The 27,335-nt window shown below is 41.0% G+C and overlaps 1 protein-coding gene across 3 annotated transcripts in view; it reads left to right on the forward strand.

The window, feature by feature from the left end:
* Window positions 1-27,335, forward strand: part of alk (ALK receptor tyrosine kinase) — a 474,023-nt gene that overhangs the window by 157,288 nt on the left and 289,400 nt on the right. For all 3 annotated transcript variants that reach the window (XM_037746863.1, XM_037746865.1, XM_037746866.1), the window contains exon 2: window positions 20,362-20,472. In XM_037746863.1, coding sequence (XP_037602791.1) covers window positions 20,362-20,472 — 111 coding nt within the window. The remainder of the gene's footprint in view (window positions 1-20,361; window positions 20,473-27,335) is intronic.

Consider the following 27,335-nt stretch of genomic DNA (forward strand, 5'->3'; position numbering starts at 1 on the left):
TGGTATTGGTACTGATTTGAAACAAAACCCAGCCCTAGTAGTTCTTCTAAATGCTTGGCACACGGGAGAATTTTCAGTTGGTTGCTATTTGCAACCTCAGATCCTACACACTGGTCCTTTAATATCGCAATGCTGTATACAATAGTGTATAGTCCCTGCAATTCAGCATGAAAATATTGCATCAGGATTGCATGTATTAAGTGAATATGTTTTCAGATCAGACAGTAAAAAACAACAGAGTAAGCATGTTTCAAAGTAGGCAGAGGCCAGCGTGGGACACCCACTTACACAAAGCTCCACTGAAGAGGCGTCAATGTGCAAACTGTTGAGAGGCAACAGAGATGATTTGCTACTAGTGGCTGTCCCCCTCTGTAGTGGAGGGGAATCACACAGAATAAGGAGTAGTAAGAGTCACATTTCATGGAGAAAGAGAGAAACTGCTGGTGTGAAGAGGGAGCTGGAAGGACCGACTGCCACTAGAAAGGGATGTTGTGTGTGTGTGTGCGCAGGAAAGCGAGAGGGCAAACAAGCAGAAACTGTTGAAAACAAGAGAGGGAAGGAAAGATGGCAGGTCAAGAGACGGGCCAGATTTATAGAGTACCATTTCAGTTTTTAAAAGCCTGCCCGCATTACATTAACTCAAGTGATTATAGGGGGAGTGGGGAGGCGTTGCGGTAAATCATGTCCACTTTCATACAGAGGCAGCTCTTTCTTGATGGATTGTGTTTGTTAGTGGAGCCTCGTGCAGAATGCATGCGACGCAGCCAAGATATTGCAATATTCCGAAGGGGGCAAAGGGAGAGAGGCTGTGGATATTGTGTGGTGCTTATTTGATTTGTGGCTTCACGTCGCCGCAGTTCTGAGAGACTGTCGGTGTCAGGCCAGTCAGCAGTGTCTTCTCTTTAAATAATGTTGTCTCGCTTGATGTGTGATTTGCAGCGCAGACGTCAAAACTGCCACAGCTGTCTAAAAATGTGTTGGCAGCATGTTACAAACGTCCCCACTGTTCTGTAATGCTGTTTTACCGACATTCACAGAACTTCCGCGAGAAAGTCAGTCTCTTCTAAATGAATGAGAGAGGACATTTGTGTAGGTGTGTTTCAGGGAGGGAATTTAACGTTTGGCACGTTACTTCTCCAACACAACATACCCAAAATAGCTTGTTTTCTAACAGCAGAATGCTGCGCTCTTACTTTTGCAGAGATGAAATTCCTCCATGCACAAAGCAGAATATGCAAGATTCAAGTGTGTAATGATCACACTCTTAGACCTCTACAAGGGAACTTCAAAATGATACTCAATTAGTTTGAGAGAATATGCCCTGAATAAATCTGTGCCATTAGTAGCCTATAGTGTCATTTATCAATTAGAATTTTTAATTCATGTTTTTCTGTCTTTTGGTCAGTAAAATGCGCCCAGTGTGCCAGTCATATGATGCTGACGGCTCTGACTGCGTTCACTGCTGTTGCTGTTGCAACAAACTGCTAAACATCAAGGAATGAGTTCCTGTGATCCCTCTGAAGCACGCTGTCATGATGGAGACACGTAGCTGCCACTCTTTTTGCTAGGGGGGCTCCTTTTGTTCTATGATGGAGGAGAAGGTTCGATGAAACGGTTGATCGTTTTGAAATGATTTACTGCGGGCCCCCGAGGAAAGAAGAGGAGAAGTTGACTGGGTGATTTCTCATTCTGTAAATGGTAGCTGACAAAACTAAATAGAGGATTATAGCTGCACAACAATGTAGAAAAAATGATGATGATGCGCAATCACTGGTTTGGAAGAAATTCCACCGACACTGCAGGTGGAGAAATTCTGCTCCCAGTTGTCAAATGCATCAGCTGCTATACCATAGACTGTAAAACATGAACCCAGTCTCCGTGACGTCACCCATAGGTTTCTGGAGAGCCGTTGTGAAGCTCAAAGTGGGTGATCGTCACCATCTTGGCAGTGACGACACAGCCTAACTCACGGCTAATCCAAAAATGGGGCAAAAAGGTGGATTGTGGGTGGAGCTGAGGTGGGCCCATGTGACGCAGCAGAGCAGACAGCTAGCAACCTTGTACAGCACCCACCTGTCACTCAAAGCAGCCACGCCCTTAATTATGCCTAACCTTAAGCCTTAATATAATTTAAACGGTTGAGTTATATGAAAATTCATCCCTGTACAGTTGTAACCAAAACCGTTCTTTGTACCAGGCTATAAACATGTTTATTTCTGCTATAAAGTTGGGCATTTTAACATGGAGGTGATGGGTAATATGGGGATTGATTTGCTTTTGGAGCATAGACTGTATATAAGAAGTAAATGTAGTCACCGTGATGTCAACCATTGGTTTGTGGACTATGGTTTTAAAACCTCAAGTTCGCCATCTTGGTTTTTTGCAACCAGAAGTGACACGAGAGGGTGGAGCTAAACACAACCTAACGCTGAATAATAAGACATTTTTAAGAGACCAAAAATGTTCCAATTAACTTTTATGAACTGAAAACACACTGTGAAAGGGTTAATGTTGTAAGATGAAAACACGATGACAACTCCCAGACCGGACAACGCCGTGGTAGCGACATGTCAATCAAAAGGTCACCACGCCCTAAAGCACACCCTGCTTTATGGTCTATTTGACTCTAAATGGGACCATAATTTACTAAATGAACATCATGCTGTATTGAAGAAGACTTGAAACTAGCGATTGAGACCATAAACTCATGTTTACAATGTTACTGAGGTAATAAATCAAGTGAGAAGTGGGGTCATTTTCTCATAGACTTCTATACAATCTGACTTCTTTTTGCAATCAAAGGAGTCGCCCCCTGCTGGCTATTAGAAATATCGCAAGTTTAAGGCACTTCAGCACTGGCTTCACTTCTCAGACCCGGAGGTAGCCCACTGTTTTGGAGCCAACTTGAAGTGGCTATTTGAGGAACTGCAGTTTCTGGCACTTCAGCACTGGCTTCATTTCTCAGCACCGGAGATTGCCGCTTGGCTGCAACCGATATGAACACTGGCATGACAAGTTGGCTTCATAACTGGTTTGAAAAAAAAACTGGAACTAATGATCTGTGCTTGTTTTTTCCTTCATTAGTCACTATAGCCAACAGGCAGGCACAGTGTGACACTGTTGCTTCCACATTGAGTCAGAGTGCTGCTGATTGGTTTATTTTCTGTCACGTTGTCCATGCAGCAATATAAATATCACTGTTGCATACAACAGAGAAACATGAGACATGCGAGACGCCGTTTTTTTTCCAGAGTTTGCTTGAGTGTGACGGTATTTCTCGCTGTAATGTTGTTGCCTGGTTACGGAGCAGAAAGCAGGAGGATGCTGGGAATGATTTTAAGAAATGACCTCATCCTGATCTTTATCAAATGCAAAAGATGGGACAAATGCTGAGTGTGAAACTGAGTATCATGTCCTTAAAGTGTTGGAGGCAATGAATACAAGGACTGCAAACTGTGCTGCAGATTATGGAGAAACATGACAATAAGCAGCATGTTTGCAAACAAGACACAGGACACAAACTATCCTTTGAGATCCACCTGCCCCCGTCTCCTACAGTTTAATCTGGACAGTAAGCGACGTGTTCCACATTTTCTTACTTGAGTAAGACTGGCAGTTCTCTCTCTTTCTCCTCAGTGTGCTCGCTCACTCTGATCTGACATGCATGTCGCATCAACTGATGTAGCTGCAGGTGATTGACAGGTGAGCAGTCAGAGGACAAGCAGGGTGTAGTGGCTGAAGAGACGGGAGCCTCTGTCCCCTTGCTCTCTTTGCCCCTCTGGTCCAAATGGATTTTGGGCCTCATGCAGCAACATTCTCTTAGATTTCTCTTATATTTTCTCTTAATTTTCTGTTAGGACAAAAAAAAAGATAAGTCAACTCCAGATGCACCAAATATTCTTAATGAATCCCGCTTGATTATATATAATTTTTGAATGCTTTCTTTATTGAACACCTGCTCATTAACAGAGGTACAAACAGATACATAAAAAAGGAAGCAGACAAAACAAAAATACATATACATTTCATAATGCCAGAGTTTAGTTTATATACATCATATTATAATCATTAAATAACTCAAAGGTCTAAATGGCTTTTATTTTGTTTTTAACATTTGGTAAGATGGTGCTAAATTGTTTGAATTCATTAATAGAATGCAGAAAAGTTGGCTTGGTTCCTGACCATCTTTTCTTGTGAATATGACATTTTCTAAAAAATAATAAATAATTGTATGATATACAGCATGTTACTGTCAATCTTATATTGACTAAAATATAGCATTACATCAAACATATTTATTTCAACATTCATCTTAAGTTTCTTTTGTAGAAAGTTGAGCTACATCAATCCAGAATGTGAAATACTCTCTTTTTTTTCAAGTGCACAGAAATCATACTTATAATCAATATCCAGCTCTAATCTTTCTAACACAAGTTTTCCTCAGTTTTACTGGACACTTGATCATACAACTTATACTTTTATATTCTTTTATTCGTTTTATCTTATGCACTTTGTGCTCTTTTATCTTGCTTTTATATATGTAAAGCACTTTGAATTGCCTTTGTGTATGAAATGTGCTATATAAATAAACTTGCCTTGCCTAAATTGGAGGCGTGTTGCTGATTGGTTTATTATTAGCATAGGTAACGCCCCCTACGGTCAGGTGTTGTGCCGTGTGCAAATACTGTGACGTGTGCAGACACTCTGGTTACAGGTTACATGCCAGAGATTTGGAGAGATGCAACCTAAAAAGTCTGGAAGAAGAACTTCATGAGTAGTGAAACTGAGGTATGCGTACTGTTACCTACTGTTAAATAAACTTAAAGGTGCTAAATGGTAATGACATTACATTGGGAGCATTTCTATTGCCTCCGCACGGCTCTCTACGCGGCTACTGCGCAGCTAACGGTGCTAACAGCGTAAACAACGGCGGCCCTGAGCTAGCTAGTGCGGCACGCTCTAGCTCACGTGCAGGATCATGCACCTGCAATAATTAAAAGCACGCACGGCCGCACCAGCTATGTCAGAAGCAAGAATCTCGGATTACAACACACACCGAGGGAGATACTTCATTCTTTGCCCAGGTAGACATTACTAGTGATGACAAGCTGAAGCTTCATGAAACATTGAAGCTTTCCAGCAAAGGGGATAGTGCAAAAAACAAGATGCATCAGCTAACACAGTAAAAAAAAAGAGCTAAACAAACTAACAAAATATGAACCATTTAAATAGAAGGAAGTATAAAAATAGGAGCAGTATATACAGTATTGACATAAACAGACTATTAACAACATTGCACTAGTGGAAAATGATATTGCACAGTGAGAATGAAATGAAATTCCACCTGAAAATATCAGGTTATTGTCAGTTTCTGGTGTGTAAGTGTAAGTGGTCTACTGGAAGCAGTGCTGGTTGTGGTCTACTGGGACCACAGATCTGTGATAAACTGTATTTCGCGCCAGTAAAGGCTGTTGGGAATGACTATAAACAATGAAAAAAATATACATTACCATGTAATCCATTTCTATATAATATATAATATGTCTATTTTCTAGTAAATATATTATGAGTATATAACATGTATAATAAACTGTAATTGTTTTGAGTAGTGCATCTTATGTGTGTAAACCAATCCTTTGGTACAATAATGTATTGTAGTGTAGTGTAATATAGTATAATATGGCAGGAGGGGTAATATTAGTGTTCTGTGTCACTTCTGGAAAGTGGCATTGGTTTAATCAGTGAAGATCTGAACCACTTCTGCATCGCGGAAAACTTTCTGGATTACTCGACACACTCTCCGAAGCCTCGGCACAGCCATTATCAGATCATTTTGACTTGAAAAATTATTCAAACCGATTAATCGCTTATCAAAATAGTGGCGATTAATTTAATAGTTGGCAACTAATCAATTAATTGTTGCAGCTCTAATTTATTATTGCCTGCCAAGATGTCACCCTCTCTTGAGGCACACTTATTTCTAGTTGAGGAGAAGTCAGCACTTTGCCCTCTACACCTTCTTTCTTTGTGCACGAGTGAAGATGAACCTTTTTTCATCATAATGTAGGTGTCACAGCCTGTCTCTCTGTCCCTCCTCTCCAGCCACAGTGACTATTCCCCAGACGCCTTCATTGCCATTTTCCATCCGCCCATCAGATTCCCACGGATTTCCCTCCTTTCCCCATCACCTGACTGCACCACCCATCTACACACCTTGTCCTACTTCCCTGGATTCATACCTACCTGTCTGCACCTGCCAACACACTCTATGGAGGCTGTAGTTGTGTTTGGATATGTGGTCAGTATATGTTCTAACTGCTAGCTTTGAACCCATGTTATGTGTTTGGGAAATTGGAATTTTCTGCGATCATACTATAGAATTCCTTTAGAAGCATTCCTTCCCATACTGAGGGATTTATTTATCACTTTTATTTCATCGTTATGTATTAGATGTCTTGGAGCAAACAAGACTGTAATCAGCTGACTGGGGACACTGTTTTATACAGTCTACATTGACAGAAACCTTTTTTGTTAAAGTTAGAAGAGGACATGAAAGAGAATATTTTCATTTCTCATCCAGGAGCATCATTATGTGTGTGTTTTGTTCATCCCTACATGTGGTTGCTGGGAGATTTTGCATCTATATTGAGGAATGAGGAGCACTATAGTACATGGGTAATAACTAGCTGAGAGCAAAGAGCAGAGCAGCAGTACATTTTTCTGCAGTGCTGTTGTATTTAATTCAGCATGCATTAAACACAAGCTAAAAGTAAATAGTTCCAGTCAGCAGCGTAACATAATTGTGATTGGCACTGGTGCAAATTTTTTTTTTTAGGCCCTCGCCCCAAACACATGCACGTACACACACAACCACTCCAGACAATTGCTAAGCAGACAATTGCTATGCCACCATGGAGAGGCTCACCATGCAACTCCCACCCTGAAACCCAGCTTGGGATCAGCACCACGGACAGCAGCCAGAGCGCCATATTTATCAACACTAATTTAACAGCCTGCCCTATGGCCTGTACTATGAAGCAAGTTCAACGTACCCAGGGTATCTTATCGTTATCTGGTTTAATTAACCATAAGAAACGCGATCACGCTGAATGGTCCTACGATGGTGGTTATCAACTCGGTAAATCAACCCAGGGTTTCTCTATCTGGCTACGAGCGCGTTAACATAAAAGGGCCGGTGTTTCCAGCATATGGCAAATCACAAACATGGACAAGTCTACTGTCAGCAGAGCGGCACATTATACAAACGAAGAGCAAACTATAATATTAGACAAATACAAAGAAGTTAAACATATAATCCAGACTAAAATTAACACAGTTGAAGCTGCCAAATGCAAGAAGGACAGCTGGCAAAAGAAAATACTGCCAATGTGTGAATGCGTAAATTAACAGACTTATTAATTCAATGGAATACTCAAAAGTCGGATATAATCGTTTAGATGGGACAGTGCAGCTTTCAGAATTGTAATGAATGAGTTAACTACACTTCATTATGTCCTTTGACAAAGTTGTGGCGTGTATGAGTATTTCAGCCTTCTCTCAGCTGGCTGGAGGGAGATCAGCAGAGAGCTGAAAGTGTCCTACTGCTGTTGGCTATATTATATGTCATTTCCAGTAAATATCACAATATGATATAAGTGTGTTTTCTGTTTAAAAATTACAAATGTAGGTAGATAAGTGGATACGTCTCCAGTCTGATCTTGAGCGCACAGCTGATAGGTAGCCTACGTGGTTTGTTTACATGACGTAACAGAAGTGCATATAACGGATTCAGTGTGGACACGGTGTAGGAAGATGATTTTTTGGCCCTTGACAGCTTCTGGGCCCCGGTGTGTCGCACCAATTGCAATGCTGATATTTACGCCACTGGTTCCAGTGTGTAATTTAACTTGATACTGTTTCACACTAATAGCATAAGTGTTTGTGATGTTGTGGCCCAGAGAGTGGTTATAGCTCAGTAAGTGCAATCCATGGGAAACTACAGTACATTTTTTCACCTTTTTATGATGATCACCGCTTGTGCACAAGAGTGGGCTTTGAAAGTTGATCTCTTTGATGAATGATTCATACTGTGTGTGCGTGAAATATCAAACTGGCCAGTTCATTATACTCGCACACCAACATATTAGTTGTCTTAGAGGAGCTACAACACTACTCAATGCCTCAGTCATTAAGTATAAGGCCAATTCAGATCTTGCTTGGCGGGTGCTTTGATGATGTAATGAAACAAACACCCTGACATCATGGTCAAACGCTTTGAAGTCGAGGAAGACTCGATGGGCTCTGTGATTTATTGTACAGCTCAAAAAGCAGGTCCCAGAAGTACGTTTCCCCAGAGGCGCTTTTTTTATTAGCCGTTACATTTGAAACGTAACTGTCTGTAGACCCGGCATGAGCTATAGGTGTATGTTAGCAGAGGACACCCAGTCCTCCCAACCCAATTTTTCTTCAAAACATTACTTAAAGGTAGGGATACACCGATCTGACTTTTTCAGTCCCGATGGCGATACCTGGGCTTGGGTATCGGCCGATACTGAGTACGGATCTGATACCAGTGTTTAATCAATAAGCTCTATGCCTCACTGTGTGGAAGTGGCTGGGATAATTCTTTTACGTGTAAGGCAACATCAGGCTTGACTTAAACATGATTTTCCTAACAAATAAATGCATAGATATACATTTAATGAATTATTTATTATTAAAATAATACAAAAATGAACAGGAATTACAATTCAAGTGTAAACCTTTTTTAAAGAAATAAACAGGAATTAAAAAACCTGTATATAATGTAAAAACATAGAATTGAATTGAATAGATCAGCCTCATTGACACCGATACCAGATCCAGCTGTTTGAGTCAGTATCGCTCCAATATCCGTTCCGGTGTCGGGGCATCTCTGCTTAAAGGAACACTGTGTAGGTTCTGGTATCTAGCGGTGCGGTTGCAGATTGCAACCAATTGAATCTTCTACTGTGTGCCAAGCATGACATTAAAACGCGAATGGCCCTCTCTAGAGCCATTTGTTGTAAGCGTAGCGTAGGTAATTTGGAGCGGAGCCAGTGCTTTAGAGTGCGTGTGTAAGTAAAAACTAATTATAAGAAATAGCTTATGTACATTAATTGCCTTCAAAAGCTATGTGTAACAACCACAAATGTAGTGGGCCAAATATAATAATAACTAACTTTCTGTTTTCACAACTCAGGAATGCACCTTTCATCTCATGTTTCTCCCTCCTTGGAAACCTCTGCTCTAAAGGATTTGTTAGTCTTACATTGACATATCTCAGCACGGATAAAAGGTCTGGTAGAAGTCACCATCATTATGTGATGGGTGGAGAAAGAATTCTAAGCATGCTGTGAGTATGACTCAGACAGCATTCCTCTGTGGTGGTGCTAAAGCCTAAACTAATATGAGGGGACTAATAATTTGCCAAATCCTAGCATTTCTACAGGAAACGCAGGAGCTCGCAGTGGGCCATGCACAATAAATATATGCGTAAAAGCGGAAGCATCTTACATAAATAATTAAATTAGTGCTTCCATCATTAAATCAGACACCCTGCAGCCACAAACTATTTTACAGAGCATAGCAAATGAGACTGGAGAACTTTGTCTGCAACTTTAGATGTCCCACTGTATCTGTGAATGAGTCATTTGCATGCATTATTTGTGAGTAATGGGCTGCCTGTTATTTTAATAGGTGTTGCTGTATGTGTTTGAGAGCACAACTGGTGTAGCAAAGCCTCAAAGAAAGGAAGGCGTCAGTGTACAACAGCAAAAATCATTTTCTTTAATGAGCATCAGTGAAGCCCAGTTGACATGTTCATTGTCACTGCGCAGCCTTTTCATCCGCTGGATAATGCGTTCAGACTGAAGTCTTATGATCCATTTCTTTGATAAAAACTATTTGGTGTTTGCCTTGAGAGACAAAACAGTGCTTGATCTCACTCTGAGTTCCGGGTACACATGTCAAATGAACATGCATTACTTAGGCGAGCATCTTAAGTGCTGTCAGAAGGCATTCCTGTGATGGTTTTTCAGGGGTCGGTGTTTGGCAAAGCCGGTATTTCATCACATGTTGTGAAACTGTCTCTGCTCATTGCGAAGTTTACTGCATTAGCAGCTCGGTTTACTGAAGCTGCATGTTTAACATCCAAAGCAAACAGTTCATGTGTCACTATTCAGCTAGAGGAGAGCAGTTAAAGGGGACATACAGGTATCATGCTCGTTTTCAGGTTCATACTTGTATGTTTGGTTTCTATTAGAACATGCTTTTAATGTTCAGAAAACAGTTAAGTTGTGGTACATATTGAAACAGGAAGATACAGCATTGTAACTGAAGACGAAAGACTGTGTCGATATTGTGAACTAAATGAGGTTGAGAACGAAATTCATTTAATTTTATTTTGTCTTTTGTATCATGATTTACGACAAATATTATTTAAAAAGGTTCATGTTACTGGTTTGGATTCGATAGGCATGGACAATGAAGCCTCAATTTAATATCTTTTTAATGGTTTTTATCTCATATCTTTCTAAAGTATGGGACAGGAGGAGAAAAGTAACGTACAATAAATAAATTCCTCAGACTCTTATGCCTTTTTTGGTCATGATTGGATTTGTGTATGTGTCTTGTGCTTAGGGAGCTGTGTTTGTATGTCTGTGACTGTTTATTTGTTGCATTTCCAGTGTGGGTTATATCCTGGAGCGTTATTTGTGGGAGGTTCACGTTTACGATTATGTCTGGATGATGTTTAATTTTATGTTTGGAGGATGCTGGTGTATTGTGCTGTTAGATGATGATGGGCTAACAGGATAGAATGTTTGTTTTGTTGTTTTTCAATATGTTTGAATAATCCCATGAGTGATATATTATTATTCATTCATTTTTTTCATATAGTAATGAAGTAGTCTGCTTACAGTGTTCATTTTGGGTCTTTTCATACATTACTACACATGGGAAAACATTTTAAAACTAACGCTAATTTAATTTTTGTTTCGTTTTTTTACTTTAATCCCTCGATACTTTGCCTCGCGGACCGTCTGCTTTTCTGGCTGGATACCTGTGTTGCGTGCACATTGATATCATAATGGGAAAAAGTCATTTTCTCTGAATGAAAAACGAATGTGCACAGGGAAGGCACCTGTGGTTGAAGCCACCCTCGTCAAGTGGATTGATAATGCCTGGTCACGTAATAACCCGTAAGAAACTCTGCCTGGCAGACTGGCGCCCGTCTCCCTCCATGTCGCTACTGGGTGAGAGAACAAGGAGCCCCAGCAAAGGGGCACTGTTCTGCATGTGTACTTGTGCTGCATAGCTGGCCATGAATGGCGATGCCTCACCTCTGATGAGGGAAAAAGGCAGAAGAAAGAAGGTCCGTTTCATTTAGGTTCATGCACTAAACATACAAATGTTCATGAGAAATGATGCACAACAATAAAGATCGGGTTATAATAATCATCTTCTTATAGTGATCAATTTGACCTGGACAGACGTGATCACTATAAGCGGTTTCCACTGTACCTGTCGTCACCCTCTGTCTGAAACACTCCCTTTGAGCGCCCGTCTCTTTAACAGACAGGCGGTAAAAAGACGTGCATTTTAAAGCTAGATTAAAGTACTGGCCTCATATGAAACTAGAAAACCTAAGGAATCCATTGGTACCAACCATGCCATACCAGTCTTTTGGGCAAGTCATAGTCAAGTCAGCACACTGACACACTGACAGCTGTTGTTGCCTGTTGGGCTGCAGTTTGACATGTTATGATTCGAGCATGTTTTTTTTATGCTAAATGCAGTACCTGTGAGGGTTTCTGGATGATATTTGTCATTGTTTTGTGTTGTTAATTTATTTCCAGTAATAAATGTATACATACATTTGCATAAAGCAGCATATTTGCCCACTCCCATGTTGAGAAGAGTATTAAATACTTGACAAATTTCCCTTTAAGTTGCATTTTGAACAGATAAAAGATGTTTGATTAATTTGCGAATAATTCAGGCACAATATGAGAAAAATAATGTTTTTTGAACATTAAACCTGAAAAATGAGCATATTATGTCCTTTAAAATATTACACGACTGTAAATTGTCTCTATTGGAATCAATCAAATATGTCTTTCAAAGTTTTAATTCTTAAAATGCCGCTATTATTGCTCTTTATGTCAGCCATTTCTGCATTCTGCATGTTGTGATCCACGCTCTCGTCTTGTTTTTAAAATTCAGTGACAGTATAGAGGAGGGCAGAAGTGGATAGCCTCTTCCTGCAGAGAAGAGGTGGCACTATTGGAGGCCTGGAGTCGTGGTTTACGCGGGCAGAGTTAATAACCTGCTTCCTACAGTCAAATCAAAATCCCAGCTTGTTTACAAGATGGGGTTTATGCTGAAAAAAGTCATGTACCAACGTGTTATGACAAATGCAGAAAGCCTCTTAGAAACAACTTATCCCCCTCTTAAAGCTAGCAACAAGCGTGGTAGGTGGCATATTAGCATGAACGCTTTAAATCTGCCTCCTCTATTTAACCCCGTTTAACCTTGGATGCTAGTCGTTAGACAGAGACTTAAGAATTAGAAAAACTTGACACCGCCTATTAATGTAGATGAGACATTTATGAATTATTAACTGTCACCGCACTCTTGTTTAAAGACTGTTTTAATTGGAGAAGTGGAGGTTACCACCTCAGCTCTGTTGGTAGAGGTCTCCAGTGAGAAGTGTGATCAGAAGAAATGTGTGTGTGTGTGTGTGTGTGTGTGTGAATGGCCGTGTACACACAAATGCGTGTTTTTTGGGGGATTGGCAACGTGTGTGGAATTCTGTGAAGGTCTTAATGAAAGTCGGAGTGCTTAGTGGACATGAGGGCTCCTCTGATGGAAATCAATGCAGTCTTTTGTAGCAGAGCGAGAGCAGCCAATTCCGGGCCTCAGCTGCCTGATGTGGTGCTGGCAGACTTAGACGAGCATTTAATGACGCGTCACTGGGCCGGACAGGTAATCAATTTATTTAGGCAGTAATGTATGTATCCCAAGGTAAATCTTTAATTAAGGGGCAAAAAGAGGAGGATTGTGAATTGCAATGCAGGAGGCCAAGGAGTATGAAAATCCTAAACGGGCTGCTTCCTCATTTCCCTTTTCTAATTGGCTGTAATGTTTTGTTACGCCAGCTCATAGGCTGAATATAAAGATGGACGACGCGTCTCCACTTCCTCCCACTGCACAGAAGTGAAGTCAAAATATTTCGGACACGGGAGCTGCCGTCCTGAGATTTTGACGCCATTTGGAGCCAGAGTCTGCGCTGTAGTGATCGGGCTGTGGAGCCGTGGTATCGAGGTCAACAACCGACCCAATCGCGAGCCGAGCACGGCCGCAGCTTGTCAACGAGACTCACAGCTGCCAACCATGATGTCTCACCCCCTTTTTATAGCGTCAAATAACTAATTAAAACCAAACTTATTGGAAAAATAAACACTTGAACCTACCTAAAATGACAGAAACCATCTTTAGGAAGAATGTATTTGACATGTGCTTTGACTTATTAGATTGACCCATGTCCCATCCACTAACATAGAGGAGGCGGGCTTTATGATCTATACTGCAGCCAGCCACTGGGGGCGATCGAGATGTTTTAGCTTCATTTTTGGGGAGCTGTTATGTTGTCTATCTTTATATACAGTCTCTGTTCCAGCTTCGTTACATTTCCAAAATGCCAATGTTGAGCTTGATCTTCTCACCCCGGCAAGGCATATAAGCATAGAAACGTCTACTTAAAGGGATAGTTAGGGTGTTTCGAAGTGGGGTTGTATTACTTACAGTAGATGATGGTCGACACGCCCCCAGCTTGAAAAGCAGACAGGAGTTACCGCACAGAAGCAAAGCAATGTACTGCTGTGGATGGGGGCAGCAGCAAAACACTTTAGCCACCTAAAAGAAAGGCTCACCTGAGTGTACACTATATTCAGAATATTTGTATCACCTTGGCGGAGGTCTGCGCTCTCCAAGTTTGTTTGTGCTGTTGTGTGACTTTGATGAATCCGAACTAACCAAAGTCACACAATAACACAGACAAACTAACTGATCGAGGCAGCGGTAGTCCAGCAACTCTGGTGTTCTGAAAGGTAAAATAACTGCTTTTCTTTCAGTGGAGTCTGGTTGCTTTGGAGAGAGCACAGATAACGGCTTCAGTTCCCTGTTGGAAACATAGACTGTATAGCTGTCTGACGGCAAGGTAAACCAGCGAAAACATTTTTAGGTGGCTAAAATCAGTTTTGCTGCCGGCCCCTCTACATTGCTTTGCTTCCATGTCAAAACTACTGTTTGTAGTTGGGGGCATGCCGACCATCATCTACTGTAGTTAATATACTAAATATGGATAAGTACCTCATACAACCCCCTTCAAAACACCCAAACTATCCCTTTTAACCTGCAAACATTTCAGAATCCATCCTATGTCAGTGAAGGCCACACCAGTTGTCAGGTCTTGCTCAGGCCTATAACAGATCCACTACCAGTACACTCACCCTCCCTTCCCTTTTCATGGGTAATTTGCTTCATTTCTGGATCATTGCACTAGCGTGAAACATAGCCCACGAGCACCTCATACATCATCTATAGCACTGTCCCCTCAAAAGGGTTCCCCTCCCTTTTGCAAGTCGTCCTATGTGTCTCTCCCTTGTGCTTTAGTGCCCCATATGTTTAAGGATTTTGCAAGGACTATCCACTTCGATCTCACTCAAACAAAAGATGTGAGACATTTGAGTGATTGAGAGTCAAAAAGAGACAAACTGAGAGAGATGTTTGTCCGTGCACGGCCATGTTCAAGTGACAGGTTGAGTAAGGCCTCATTGATAAATCCACTAAGCATTTCAAAGATTTCAGAGTGTGGGTGGGACAGAATTAGACTGTTCACTGAGCTGGGTTAACTCTCCTCTGCGGTGGTGAATTGTACATGGACTACTGACTGGGTGCACGGGAGCGTATGTGTTTGTTATGCACATACTTGTGTGGGTGAAGAGTTTGCCAGAAATAATGTTTTCCATGAGTAGATTTGGAACAACATTATTACAGCAAAGGATTTTTATTTGCACCAAACAGCAAAACCAAACTGATAAATTGGGGAAAAACATTCCTACGTATAGTTGTGTTGACATGCTATCTTTTGAGATTATACATTGAAAACAAAGTTTAATTAAAGATGCAACTGCCCTAATTTATTAAGTTTTCCTCAAAATTAGCTCAGATTCAGTCACCTGCTAAACATATTAATCCCTCTGTCTGATTTGTGAAATTGTCACAACACACCCAAATGACCTATGATTTGATTTAATAAACTGGATTTAGATGTGGAACCAAGAATCTGCCACACCACTCCCTGCAGTATTTGTAACTGTATGGCATCCTAATTTCTGTCCTATGAAAGGAAATTCCATTCCGCTTCCATTCCACTTTATGATAATCACATGCAGTTTGGGGCAAGTCATAGTCAAGTCAGCACACTGACGCAATGACAGCTGTTGTTGCCAGTTGGGCTTGAGTTTGCCATGTTATGATTTGAGCATATTTTTATACTAAATGCAGTACCTGTGAGGGTTTCTGGACAATATTTGTAATTGTTTTATGTTGTTAATTGATTTCAAATAATAAATATATACATACATTTTCATAAAGTAGGCATATTTACCCACTCCCATGTTGATAAGAGTATTAAATACTTGACAAATTTCCTTTTAAAGGTACATTTTGAACAGATAAAAAAATTGTGATTAACTTGCAATTAAATATTTTAATCAATTGACAGTCCTAATATAAACACAATTTTTCTGATTAGGCTTTTGCCAGGAAAATGTTCATATTTGGAATCAGCTTGTGAAAGTAAACTTAGATTAGATAGATAGATTAGAGTAGGACTTTATTCTACGTCACATTTCCACATCAAAGTCATCAAAGCCCATCAAACCATCACAAAAGAAATTCTAGCAAAATATGACATTTCTTTAGTTGCACATTTTAAATGTATTTTTATTCGTAGAAAATGAAATGGAATAGCATTTCTAGCATTTTTTCTAAAGGTAGCGCTATATTACTGATTTGTCAGATTTAATAGTGCATAACTGCCTCTAACTCACCGTGCACTCATCATTATGTGCATAGATGTATGGCTGTGTTATCTGTGTTCTATGCACTGCTTTCCCCATGGCATCAACATCAAGTTTTTGCTGAGGACGTCAACCAACTTTCTCCAACTCAGCAGTGAGATGCATGAAATTCACTTTCCTGGGGTTTGTTATATGTTAAGTTTGTATCACTATGATGAACATCATGTTGCTTTGGTTTAAAGGTAACTCACTGGGTCTGTACATAGTAGATGGACCACTAACCCGCAGAGCTCATGTATGATTATTGACAAATTCCAACTGAAATTACGTACCAGTTTTTATTTTTTTATTCGTTTGACTCATTGTAAGAGTTCATGACGAATCCAATATAAATGCAAATCTATTTTCTGCTCTGTGTCCAGTAGGCAATGCAAGGTAACCTAGACGCCCTCCTTCCCAGCAGCATCCTCTAGCTCTTTCTGGGGCCTTCTGAGGTGTTTCCAGGCCAGTAAAGATACAGTAGGCTATCTAATCCCTCCAGCATGTTCTGCCCTGGTGTTTCCTCCCAGTTGCAGATGTCCAAAATAGCAGCACCAGGAGACTCATCCTGTTCAGACACCTTAACCTCCTTAACTGGCTCCTTTTTTAATGCAAAGATGGTTCTAGATGTCTGATCTCCTTCAGGCTGTTCTCATTTACTGTTCGTACTCATAAAAGTAATGCTCTGCAATTTGTAAATAACCCACGTAATGGTGAGCCAGGACGTCCAGCGCTGCCTCTAAGGTGGCGTGGTATAAAGAGTGACAATGTCCGCGTAGGGAGGAGGTCTGGTGGATGGACGTGTCAAACAAGACTTTCACCCAGGAGACTGCTGTATGTGTCCAGTGTGAAACTAAATCAGTGTTGGCTTACTTTTGTTAATTAACTTACGTACTTAACTTCCGCCATGTAGGTAAGTTATGCAACAAACCTACTTATGTTACGTAACAAACATACTTTATTTTAACCCAAACCTTTTCCTAAACTTAACCAAGTACTTGCATTTTAACCCAAACTATGATATTTTCCAAGACGTAACCAAGTAGTTTTGTTGCCTTAACTTAACCGATTAGTTCGAATGTACGCATTTTACCCCAAACCACAATCTTTTCCTAAACCCAACCAAGGAGTTTTGTCGTGTAAATTTCACCAAGTAGTTCAAACGGAAGCATTTACCCCAAACCACAATCTTTTCCTAAACCCAACCAAGGAGTTTTGTTGCTTAAACTTCACCAAGTAGTTCAAACGGACACATTTTAACCCAAATCACAATCTTTTCCTAAACCTAACCAAGTAGTTTTGTTGCCTAAACAGATTTGGCACTGCAGAGGCTCATGCAGGCGCACTGACTGCTTGTGTTGCTGGAAATTTGAAGAAAAATATTTTTTCATAAGATATCATACGTATCACCGTTGTATGAGAATATGTTGACCTTATGAGGGTGAGCTAATGCACCCTGTTAGAGACTCATTTTGACTACTTATATATCAAAAATGTTTAATAATTTCCTATGTGCCATTGGGATGTAGATTGACTGGTATATAAAGAGCTTCATGTTGAGGCTCATTTCTGCCTCAGGCCTTCTTGACCTGTTCATATTGCCAACATGCTGGAGCTAACGGCCAGAAAGAAAGGCCACTCCTGTGATAACCACTCAGCCAGCCAGCTTGTCCCCCAGCAGTCAGCCAGTCAGAAAGATATAGCCACCTCTCACAATAGCCAGTCAGCTCCCCCAGCGGCTTTTCAGTTTGTCTGAAAGCTCTTCAGCAACTACAGCTACCAGGCACCCAACCAGCCAGTCAGCTCTAGCAGCAGCCTGCCAAGCTCACACAGTATCCCACCAGCCAGCCAGTTTCCCCTGTAGCGACAGCTGTTGACCCCAAACCAGGCCCTCTGTATGGGCCAGAGTCCGCTCCTCTCGCCTGGCCATCAGGCGAGGAAACAAAGAGTCTCAACAGCATGTGGTGATGTCCACCTTTTGAAAGGCTCATCCAGGCCCAGGACTATGTTGCATATTTTCAAGAAACTGTCCTTCCAAGAAGCAGTCAAATTAAAAACAGCTCATTTTTAGGATGGGCAAGGGGCTACTCAATAACTCATTTTCAGAACATTTCTTTCGCTTCAGTTATACCAATTGCTAATTATTGCTAATTGTCTCTTGACCCTGTAATAAATCCTTTTATTTTGTTCTTATCTATTTTGGTAAAGTCCTTTTTTTTAATAGCTGTGATACATCTGAATTACCCACTCCTGTTGACTGAAATGACTTCATAGCTAAACACATCGATATTGTGCTTGACCCATCTTGTGGATGTGTCACTTTGTTCTTAGCCTATCCATTAAGGCTTGGAAAAATTCGAGCTGTTAACGTTGAGATGTCATTTCACATCACGGTATGTTTAACACCAAAAGCAGAAAGCCTTCCCTTTGTTAAGGTTAAAGGATTTTATTCCAAGCAAGGATCTCTGTTTGGTAGCTGCAGCAGAAAAATTACTCTGTGAAAATGTTAAGCATTAATAGTATAGAATTGACCTGTATCAGTTGTGCGAGTCAACATCTTATCATGCATATGCTCTTTGGCCAGAAACAAAATGTGCTCTGTTCAGTGCCATGAAAGGCAGAGTTTACGCTTAATCACTCTTTAAGGCTCATTTGAAGGATTTATGCAGGAGTCTCCTTCCAAGGCAGTGGTGTATTGGTCTGTGACTGTGTACTAATTATCCATGGACTAAGGACAAAGTAAGAAAGATGGCATGTGTGTGTGGCAGTGTGGGGAAGTGGGGGCTCAGAAGAGAAAGTTGTTGCATCTACTTTACAGTAACAGACCTCTGTTCGATCTTGTGATAATTACTCTGAGTTTAGAAGGTGAAGACAGAGTCAAACAAAATCAGGCAAACTTGTCCTTAGGTAATTATGCAGAGCCTATCGATATCCAATAACCAATTCATATGGGCCCTGGGACTATGACTCAAGTTCATTGTGTCACTGCTAGAGTTTTGCAGCTATTAATCTGCAGCACCAATACTGTGGATGTTTCATTGACTTAAAAATGCTGAATTTGATAATGCTTTTTCTTACATTTTGAGCAATAAGGTGAAACTGTGAGATCACATAATTTACAGATGCTAATAAGGCTTGTCGAGCCATGAGTGAGTTGTATTACCAAATAAATGGGACATCAGTCCAACCCATTCCAAGCTCGTCAAATACCGGCGCCTGGTCAGTGGCCCTCGGCGTCTGATAACGAGGCACAAGGCACCCTTTGACATCTGTAGGTTACGCACCGGGCTTTCAGCTAACTCCAATTTAAAGCCATCCACGTCGTTATTAGATGGTCAGAGCAAACAACGTAATATTAAGAGCGAGTAAGTCCATTTAGGGTGGAGGTCGGGATGGGTGGTTGGCTCAAACAAACAGACTTTTTATCTTTCTAACCAAGTAAACTTACATTGTAAGTTTATTTTGAGAAGACACTATACATGTAATGAGTGGAAACTGTACATTCAACACGGACGTTTATTTTGAAAAGACACTATGCATGTAATGAGCGGAAACTGTACATTCAACACGGACGTTTATTTTGAAAAGACACTATGCATGTAATGAGCGGAAACTGTACATTCAAGACGGATGGTTATTTTGAAATAGGATTGGATTGGATTTAAAATTTGAGGGTGCAGGTCATATCCACGCAGACCCTCTGCTGTTTTCTACGTTTTGGCTCGCTTGTTTGACGGATACGGGACGGATATGATGTCACATCACTCAGACTACAACAGTAGAAGCGGTAACTTCCTTGTACCTCCGCAAAGACTCAAATGAAGCAAATATATCGATTCTGGCATTAAAAAATCGATTTCAAAATCGGAAAGAAAAAAACGCGATACATAGGTGAATCAATTTTTTTTTTCCCACCCCTAGCGGAAACTGTACATTGAACACGGATATTTATTTTGAAAAGACACTATGCATGTAATGAGCTGAAACTGACATGTCCAAAACTGACACTAGAGGGGTTGGGAGTTGGGATTGAGAGTGTGTTGCCTCAGCATGGATGCCAAATCAGTGGCAACCAGTCAGCCCAAATAAACACAGCAAGGAGTAATCATTATTTCCTTGAATGCCTTAACATGTTAATAATAGTTTTCAGGTCTCTTCTCTTACGTCTCTGTGGCATATGCTCTGAAAGTAAAATGTGGATTTGCTGTTTTTGCAGGAGAACCGTTGGCTGGTAGAAGTGCTGCAGGCATTCCTAGAGGGTACTGGAGCTTCTCCTGGGTAGCCGAGGACGACCTGAGCTTCCCCAACGACTCCGTGCCCGTGTCAGGTGAGTGGGACATTGTCAGCTCTCCTCAGGCAGATGGACAGGCGAAGGCGCTTGTGTCCTCCAAAGATCCTTTGCTCCCAATTGGCCGTGGCACCTGGCATCAGCTCTCCATCAGTACACATAAACGTCTCTGTCCCGCCTGCCCTCTACATTCAGCACTGGCACCGTCACAAAACTGGCTTTCTGTTGATCAGCCTTTCTGTGACCCACTCAAGGACCCAGATAAATACAACTTCTAGTAACCATTACAAACACATCTGGAACCTGCCAGTGCTTATAGAATTAGTCCGAATTAATCTCTGTGGGGAACCGGGCTGGTTATAGTGGTGACAGTAATGAAATACATCAGATAAAATACATAGTAAGTATAGAAATACAATATTAGCCTACTCTTTCCCTTTCTTTTTATTTTTTACAGATGTGCTGTATGCACAAATCTACCCACATTTATCTTCCTACCTACCTTAAGTCCATCAGAGTACTACATTTTGTTTATTTTAAATATAGATGACGTAGTTTTATTTAAAAAAAAAAGAAAGAAAATTAAATTTAAAAAAATTAATTCTTTTAAAGAGGCAATTTCTAATTGTGACAAAGTTTGGCCGAAATATTAGAAAGTAATTCCAAGTTTCCTTTTCAAATAATCCAGGCATCAAGAAGCGATTTTTCAAGTAACTTTATTGAAAGTTACAGAACTATTCAGTCCCCTGAAGCATGTAAGAAACACAAGAACAGATATTGCATATTTTAATCAACTTTAAAAGCCAAACCTTAAGTGAGAGCGAGGGAGAGATAATACATTAATCTTCTATAATCAAGGTGTGGAGCTGCAGCAGAGCTCCCTATGGAGGATCCCATCACGGATTCACTGTAAAATGACAATATTCCGGGTTTATTGCCTTTTAATATGGATCCTAACTTAGAAAATCCTTGACAGCTTCAGAGAATTGTTCCTTGGATGTGCATCACTGTTAACAGAATACTAAGTCTAAAAGACACATTTATGCTAAGAACAGATGTACTCATGTGGGTGATGCAATTGTATTGGATGTTTGCTCACAGATCACTAATCTGAATTGACTGTCAGCCGCTGGTGCAGCCATATGTCACAGATACAATCACGAACACTTTACTGCAGCCAGTAAAACAAATATCTCCTAGCTCCTTTTGCTCAGCTCGTAAAAGAAAATACTAAATGTAATAGTCTTTAAAGAAATTGAGCTGCAGCTTCCAGTAATACCAATGCACATTCAGCTTAGTGCTGTGTGAACAGAATTTACAAAATATTAGTGATGGCTTTAAACTTTGATAATGGGATTCTGAGATTTTCATGCATCTCCTTCAAAAGGGTCATTCTCTCTGGTACCGGCTTTAATCAGCCATGTTTTGCAAGCAGGATTCAAGCGGGTAGATTTTGGCATTACGTTCCATGAGCTAATGTCAAACATCATCATGCATGCGAAATCAAGCTCATAGTGGACCAGTCAAATCAGATGAGATAGCAAATCTGTTCAGAGGAGGGGCGAGAAAGAGAGATAAACGGATGTGTGAGCAGGTGGACTGTAGTCTTCAGTCTGGGTCAGTTTCTACTCCATATGAACCCCACCAGCGTCAATGGCTAAAATAGACAATTAACAGTGCATGAGTCTTTCTGAATTTAAATATAATTTTGAAGGATGAACAGACAATGTAGATCTACGCACTGGATCTTGCCTTCAACATTAATGTAATGCATAGATTAAAGCGTGTTCACACCAGCCTTGCTTAGTCAGGTGGAACCAAACCCTGGAGCGTGCGGTGCAGGTCATTTTGGTGTGTGAACACCATTCGAACCAATCGCGGGAAGTTAGTTAAAAAAACATTTGCTTTTCCTGTTTTGGTGACTGGTGAAATAGTAGCCTATTTGCATGTTTGCTGCCACTGAGTTTGATGAATTTACTGTTTATCAGAAGACATGTGAGACTATAATTAGTCCCCTCCACGGACAGACCGTTTTGACCTTTGACCCAGCCACCAGCCTTCTGTTCGGCTCATTTTCTGTAACCAGTGTAGCATAAAAGCATGGTGGAATTAACAAAAGAGCTTGCTACCTCACCAGCTGCTAAATGAGTACAATTTAACAACTTCATCCATACACTCTTGTCACAGTGAATGCACATTGCTAACGCCAGATGAGTGGCAACTTTGCTTGGCTCATTTTTCTGTACGTTAACCAGTGTAGCATGAAAGCATGGTGGAATTATCAAGTTACCTATCTACCTAGCCAGCCGCTAAATGAGTAATATTGAACAACTCCATCCACAATTTTGTCGCAGTGAATGCACATTGCTATCGCTGGATGAGTGCTAGCCAGCCGCTAAATGAGTCAAATTTAACAATTTCATCCACACACTGTTGTCACAGTGTCGGAGAGCACATATCATGCTTCAAGGCAACTGTTGAGTCGTACGAGGAGCCAACTCTATGACCAATAATCAAACATCATTTCTACCACATTACTTTAGTCTGAGTGGTAAGAAAAGTGATCTGAAGACCGGAGCCCATTATTACAGCCCTGCTGGGTACGAGCATCTGAGTAAGTGAGCCCAGAGGAACATGTGTGCATCCGTGTCACGTCACACTCTCATAGTCCATTCCTATCACTCGGTGGCAACAGCTCCAGCATGATTTTTTTTTTTTTTTGCCCCCTCCCAACCTCTTGGAGGGTGGGAGGTCTTCCTGTAAGCGATGATTCAAAGTCCCTCGAGCACCAGACTGTCACCCAAACTGTTTATGAAACACATCCTTGAATGTGAAACCCTGGGACCCTGCTTCAGCATGCCTGTGGCTGTGACAGCCTGGAGTGGACCTCGCTGTAATTGGTGTCAGTTAGACAACGGATCGCCCTACCATTTTTGAATCAATCAATCCGTCACACACACACAGCCGATTACATTTCATATGATTTCATATGATGACAGCTCCGGACCTCGCATCTCCGGTATGTTAGCAAACCAGACGAGGAGGGTTTTTATTTCTGCATGGTGGTTAGTGAACCGAGCGTGATGTGGCTGGAGCAGGAAGGATCACATCTGGGCAGTAAAAGCCAGATGACTCCGACTGAATGATGGCACAGTGCAGAGAAACAAATTAAATCGTGATTACCACAAATGTTGTGCAATTTGCCAAAATGTTGATTTGAACAAACCGCAACAAATGTTTTACTTGTACAATATTTAACATATTTTCTTATATTGTATTCGTACTGAGTGTATGTTTGGGCATAGTTGTGCCTTCTATTTCTAGACTTGTATGGCCCAAATGTTTTCAGGAGCCAAGATGATAAAAGTCACTCGTAGCGAGGAGATACTTCACACTTCTGGAAGGGAGATTAGGTGGTGTTGCATTGTGTTACATAGGACAGCTTTAGAGGACGCTGAGAAAAAGGTTTGGTCTCAACAACATGGCACGGTGAACATGGCTTTAGGCTGCGGTGATGAATCTCAGCTGTCCCTACAGCATCTGCTGTGCGCTGGCATTTATTACCTACCACAAAAGCCAACACAGACCGACTGGACGCTCGCCACCAGCTGCCCCCATACTCTCCCTCTTGCCTCCCTGCTTCCATTAGCAGCCTTTAGCTGCAGGGGCTACAGGCTAAGCCAACGTCTGTATTTGCATTTCCGTGCTGGTAAGCTGACTTTATTGCCTCTGTGTGTGTCAGTGATGACCTGCCTCCCATCTACAGTGTGCATCTTCCCTTGGGGAATAACACAGCAGGGTAGCCTGATGCCATATTCAACGAAACCCTTCCATACGGCATCGTTCTCACTTCAGACCCATTCTCCTCATCGAGATGGATTGTCCCGGTTCAGCTGTGGCTGCCAGCTGTAACAGAGGCACTCAGATGGATGCTAGCCACTTGAGGAGTTGCCGTGCTCTACAATAGAACATCTGCCTCACTCAGCTGGTAGTGCTGTTCTTGTGTAATGAGACACAGCAGCGGAATAAAACACATTTGCGAAGGCGGAGGGGTATAAAAGATAGAGCACTGGTGGAGGTGCTTAAATATGGCGTCCTATAGCAGCCGTTCTAAACCCTTACTCAGCCTGGTCTCACTCCCAGGGTGTCAAATACCGACGCTTGGGCAGAGGCCCTCGGTGTCTTGATACCGACGCATGAGGCACCCTTTAGCATCAACAGGGTTTGAATTACAGGGGGGATTGAAGGGGGTCTGACACCCCTAATTAAGACTTGGACAAGAGATAAAAAAAAGTGATCATGAATATTCCTATATATATTTACCTGGAAGAATCTTGTAATATGATTTCAGACACCCCTAAAGTGGACCATACCATTTCTTAACCTAGGGCGCAGGAGGTTAAAAAATAAGAAAAAAGGTTAATTGTTAAGTTGTTTTTAACATCATGCCAATTTTCATATGCAGGGGTGACGAAAAGCACAGATTTAGTGTCATTTTTTAACGTCACATCCAAGGACCATTAGAAATTCAAATACCGCAGCATAACAGAAAACTAATCTTTAACACCAATTCTCAGTATCTCACTTTCATTCTTCAAGGTCTCGTTAATATCACAGCATTAGTCTCGCACATTTCCCTCTCTGGAGTAAGCAGGCGATTATGTCTGACAGCTACTTTAAATGCATCAGGAATGAAATGATGAAAAATACAAGATAATGAAATTAATTGAAACATCTGCTCCGTTTGGCTGGAATCTAAGATGCACAGTTGTTAATGTGAACAAGAAAAGCAAACTCGTAGGGGGAAAAGTTTTCTATTAAAATCTGGTACAGCCCCCCACCCACGTTTGAAATTTAAGCTGATTGCTGTCTATGTTGCTGAATTCACTCTAATGCCTAAGATGCCTTTCCAGTTGTTCGTGTATTTCGATGCTCTGGATATTGGGTTCAATTTGAAAAAGGTTTGTCTCGGACTTTGGATGGAAATTCAATGACGACATTAACAGAATTTGCTGACAAAAGTTTACTGCTGCTTCTTATAATGGCTCAGAGTTGCTATTGACTGGAACAATGGGAAACCATCAAACTGTTAATGGTTTGGAACATATTGTGAGGCAAAAGGCTTTTTTATGGTTTTGGTATTCTCAGTACTTTCTTCAATATCTTCAAGGCCATAGAGGGTATGTTGTGAAGGATTTCTCTTGACCCCCTTCCAGCGTGTGTCGCCTTTGTAGTTTTGAAGAGAGATGCTAAGGATAAGGTGAAGGAGCGAGGTTCACAAGGAACGAGAAGCCTGACATTTGACTTTGATCCGCTCTGATCTAGAATCAGAAACTGTCGCGTGCAGTTGAGCCACCACTCCGTCTACCCTAATACATCCAGACATCTCTCTTCCTTTTGCGTGCTGTCGAATAAACACATTTGATTACATTCAAACCCATCCTTTTATCGCAAATCCAGGGAAGGGAGAACGAGTTTATTTGTTTCGCAAAAGGGGGAGCACAGCTGATTAATATCAACTCATACAGGGTAAAGAAAAGCAAGCCATGAAATAAGCACTTCCTTATTAATTTGTGCAACAGAATCAGAGTTCTGTGTTTTATATCATTTCTTTACGACACCTGCCACCTGCAGTTAGTAAGAAAAAAATAAAAATCATTTGCCACTCATCTATCCCTCTGCATGTGTTTGACAGGAAGGCTCCAGCTCCCTTGAGAAGAAAATGAATTTGCCTGGAATACCTAGGCCATAAAATGTGGAATGGATACATAAATAAACTCAGCCAAACACAATCTCATTGTGATCAGGAAATAAACATATTCATCATCTCGGTTAAGGGTTTCATGGGGAAATTTGTCAGCACAATTTTCACTCGCGATCCACAAAGAGGCATACATCGTTAGATGTAATTTACTTGATGTCAAAAGCACTCCTGTGCAAATCCAGCATCTCATTTTTTTTAACCATGTAATCACATAGTCAATTCCCAATAGTGCACTACTATTTCATTTATATACAATATTAAGATGGCCACAATTGCATTTCAATGACCTTCGGCTGCGTTACCCAACTCAATTTCTGCTCTGGTTGATGAATGAGGTCAGGGTCGTGCAGACGCATAGCCTATAGTATTGATAGGCTTATTAACCAATCACACACCCGCGTTAACAGTCACAACCACTCTGGAACGTTCTAATTAATTACTAACAGGGCTAGTTCAACAGTGCCTGAGCACATTCATTGTATGGGCCACACCATATACAGGCCTTGTTAACACCACCCTGTCACCAGAATTTTTTTTTGGCATTGTACGTTTCTGCACGTTTTGTATGTAGACGTTTCTGAACCAAAAACATTTTTCATAAATGCATATAAATTCATATCTGCCTCGTATCACGCTTGCAGAAACGCACAATGCCACATGGTTAACGGTTGTGAAACGATTGGTTTGGCTTGGGGAACAAAACTACTTGGTTAAGATTAGAAAAAAGATAATTTTTTGTGTTAAAATTAGAACGTAACGACGTAACTAGCGTAAATAAATATCAACCACCGTTAACTGACTTTCTTATGTAAGGTTATGTAACAATCGGAATGTTACGTAAAGCCTTACATAAAACTTTACATAAAATGTTAACATCGCGTAAACCAACGTAACGTAAAATGTTACTTAAAACAACTTTATTGCTACGTAAAAAGTGTACGTAAAGTACGTAAAGTGTACGTAAAGTTTACTTTTGGTTTCTCACAACAATCTCCTGGGTGAAAGTCCTGTGTTTGTTTGACCTATCCAACACCCCTCCCACCTGCTCTTAGTGGACTTTTACATTTTTTATACACGTTATTGTACCGTGTAACTTTCAATAACGGTCGCTCCGTATACTACGTCACTTGCTTTACGC

Source organism: Sebastes umbrosus, chromosome 16, assembly GCF_015220745.1.
Source record: "Sebastes umbrosus isolate fSebUmb1 chromosome 16, fSebUmb1.pri, whole genome shotgun sequence".
NCBI lineage: Eukaryota > Metazoa > Chordata > Actinopteri > Perciformes > Sebastidae > Sebastes > Sebastes umbrosus.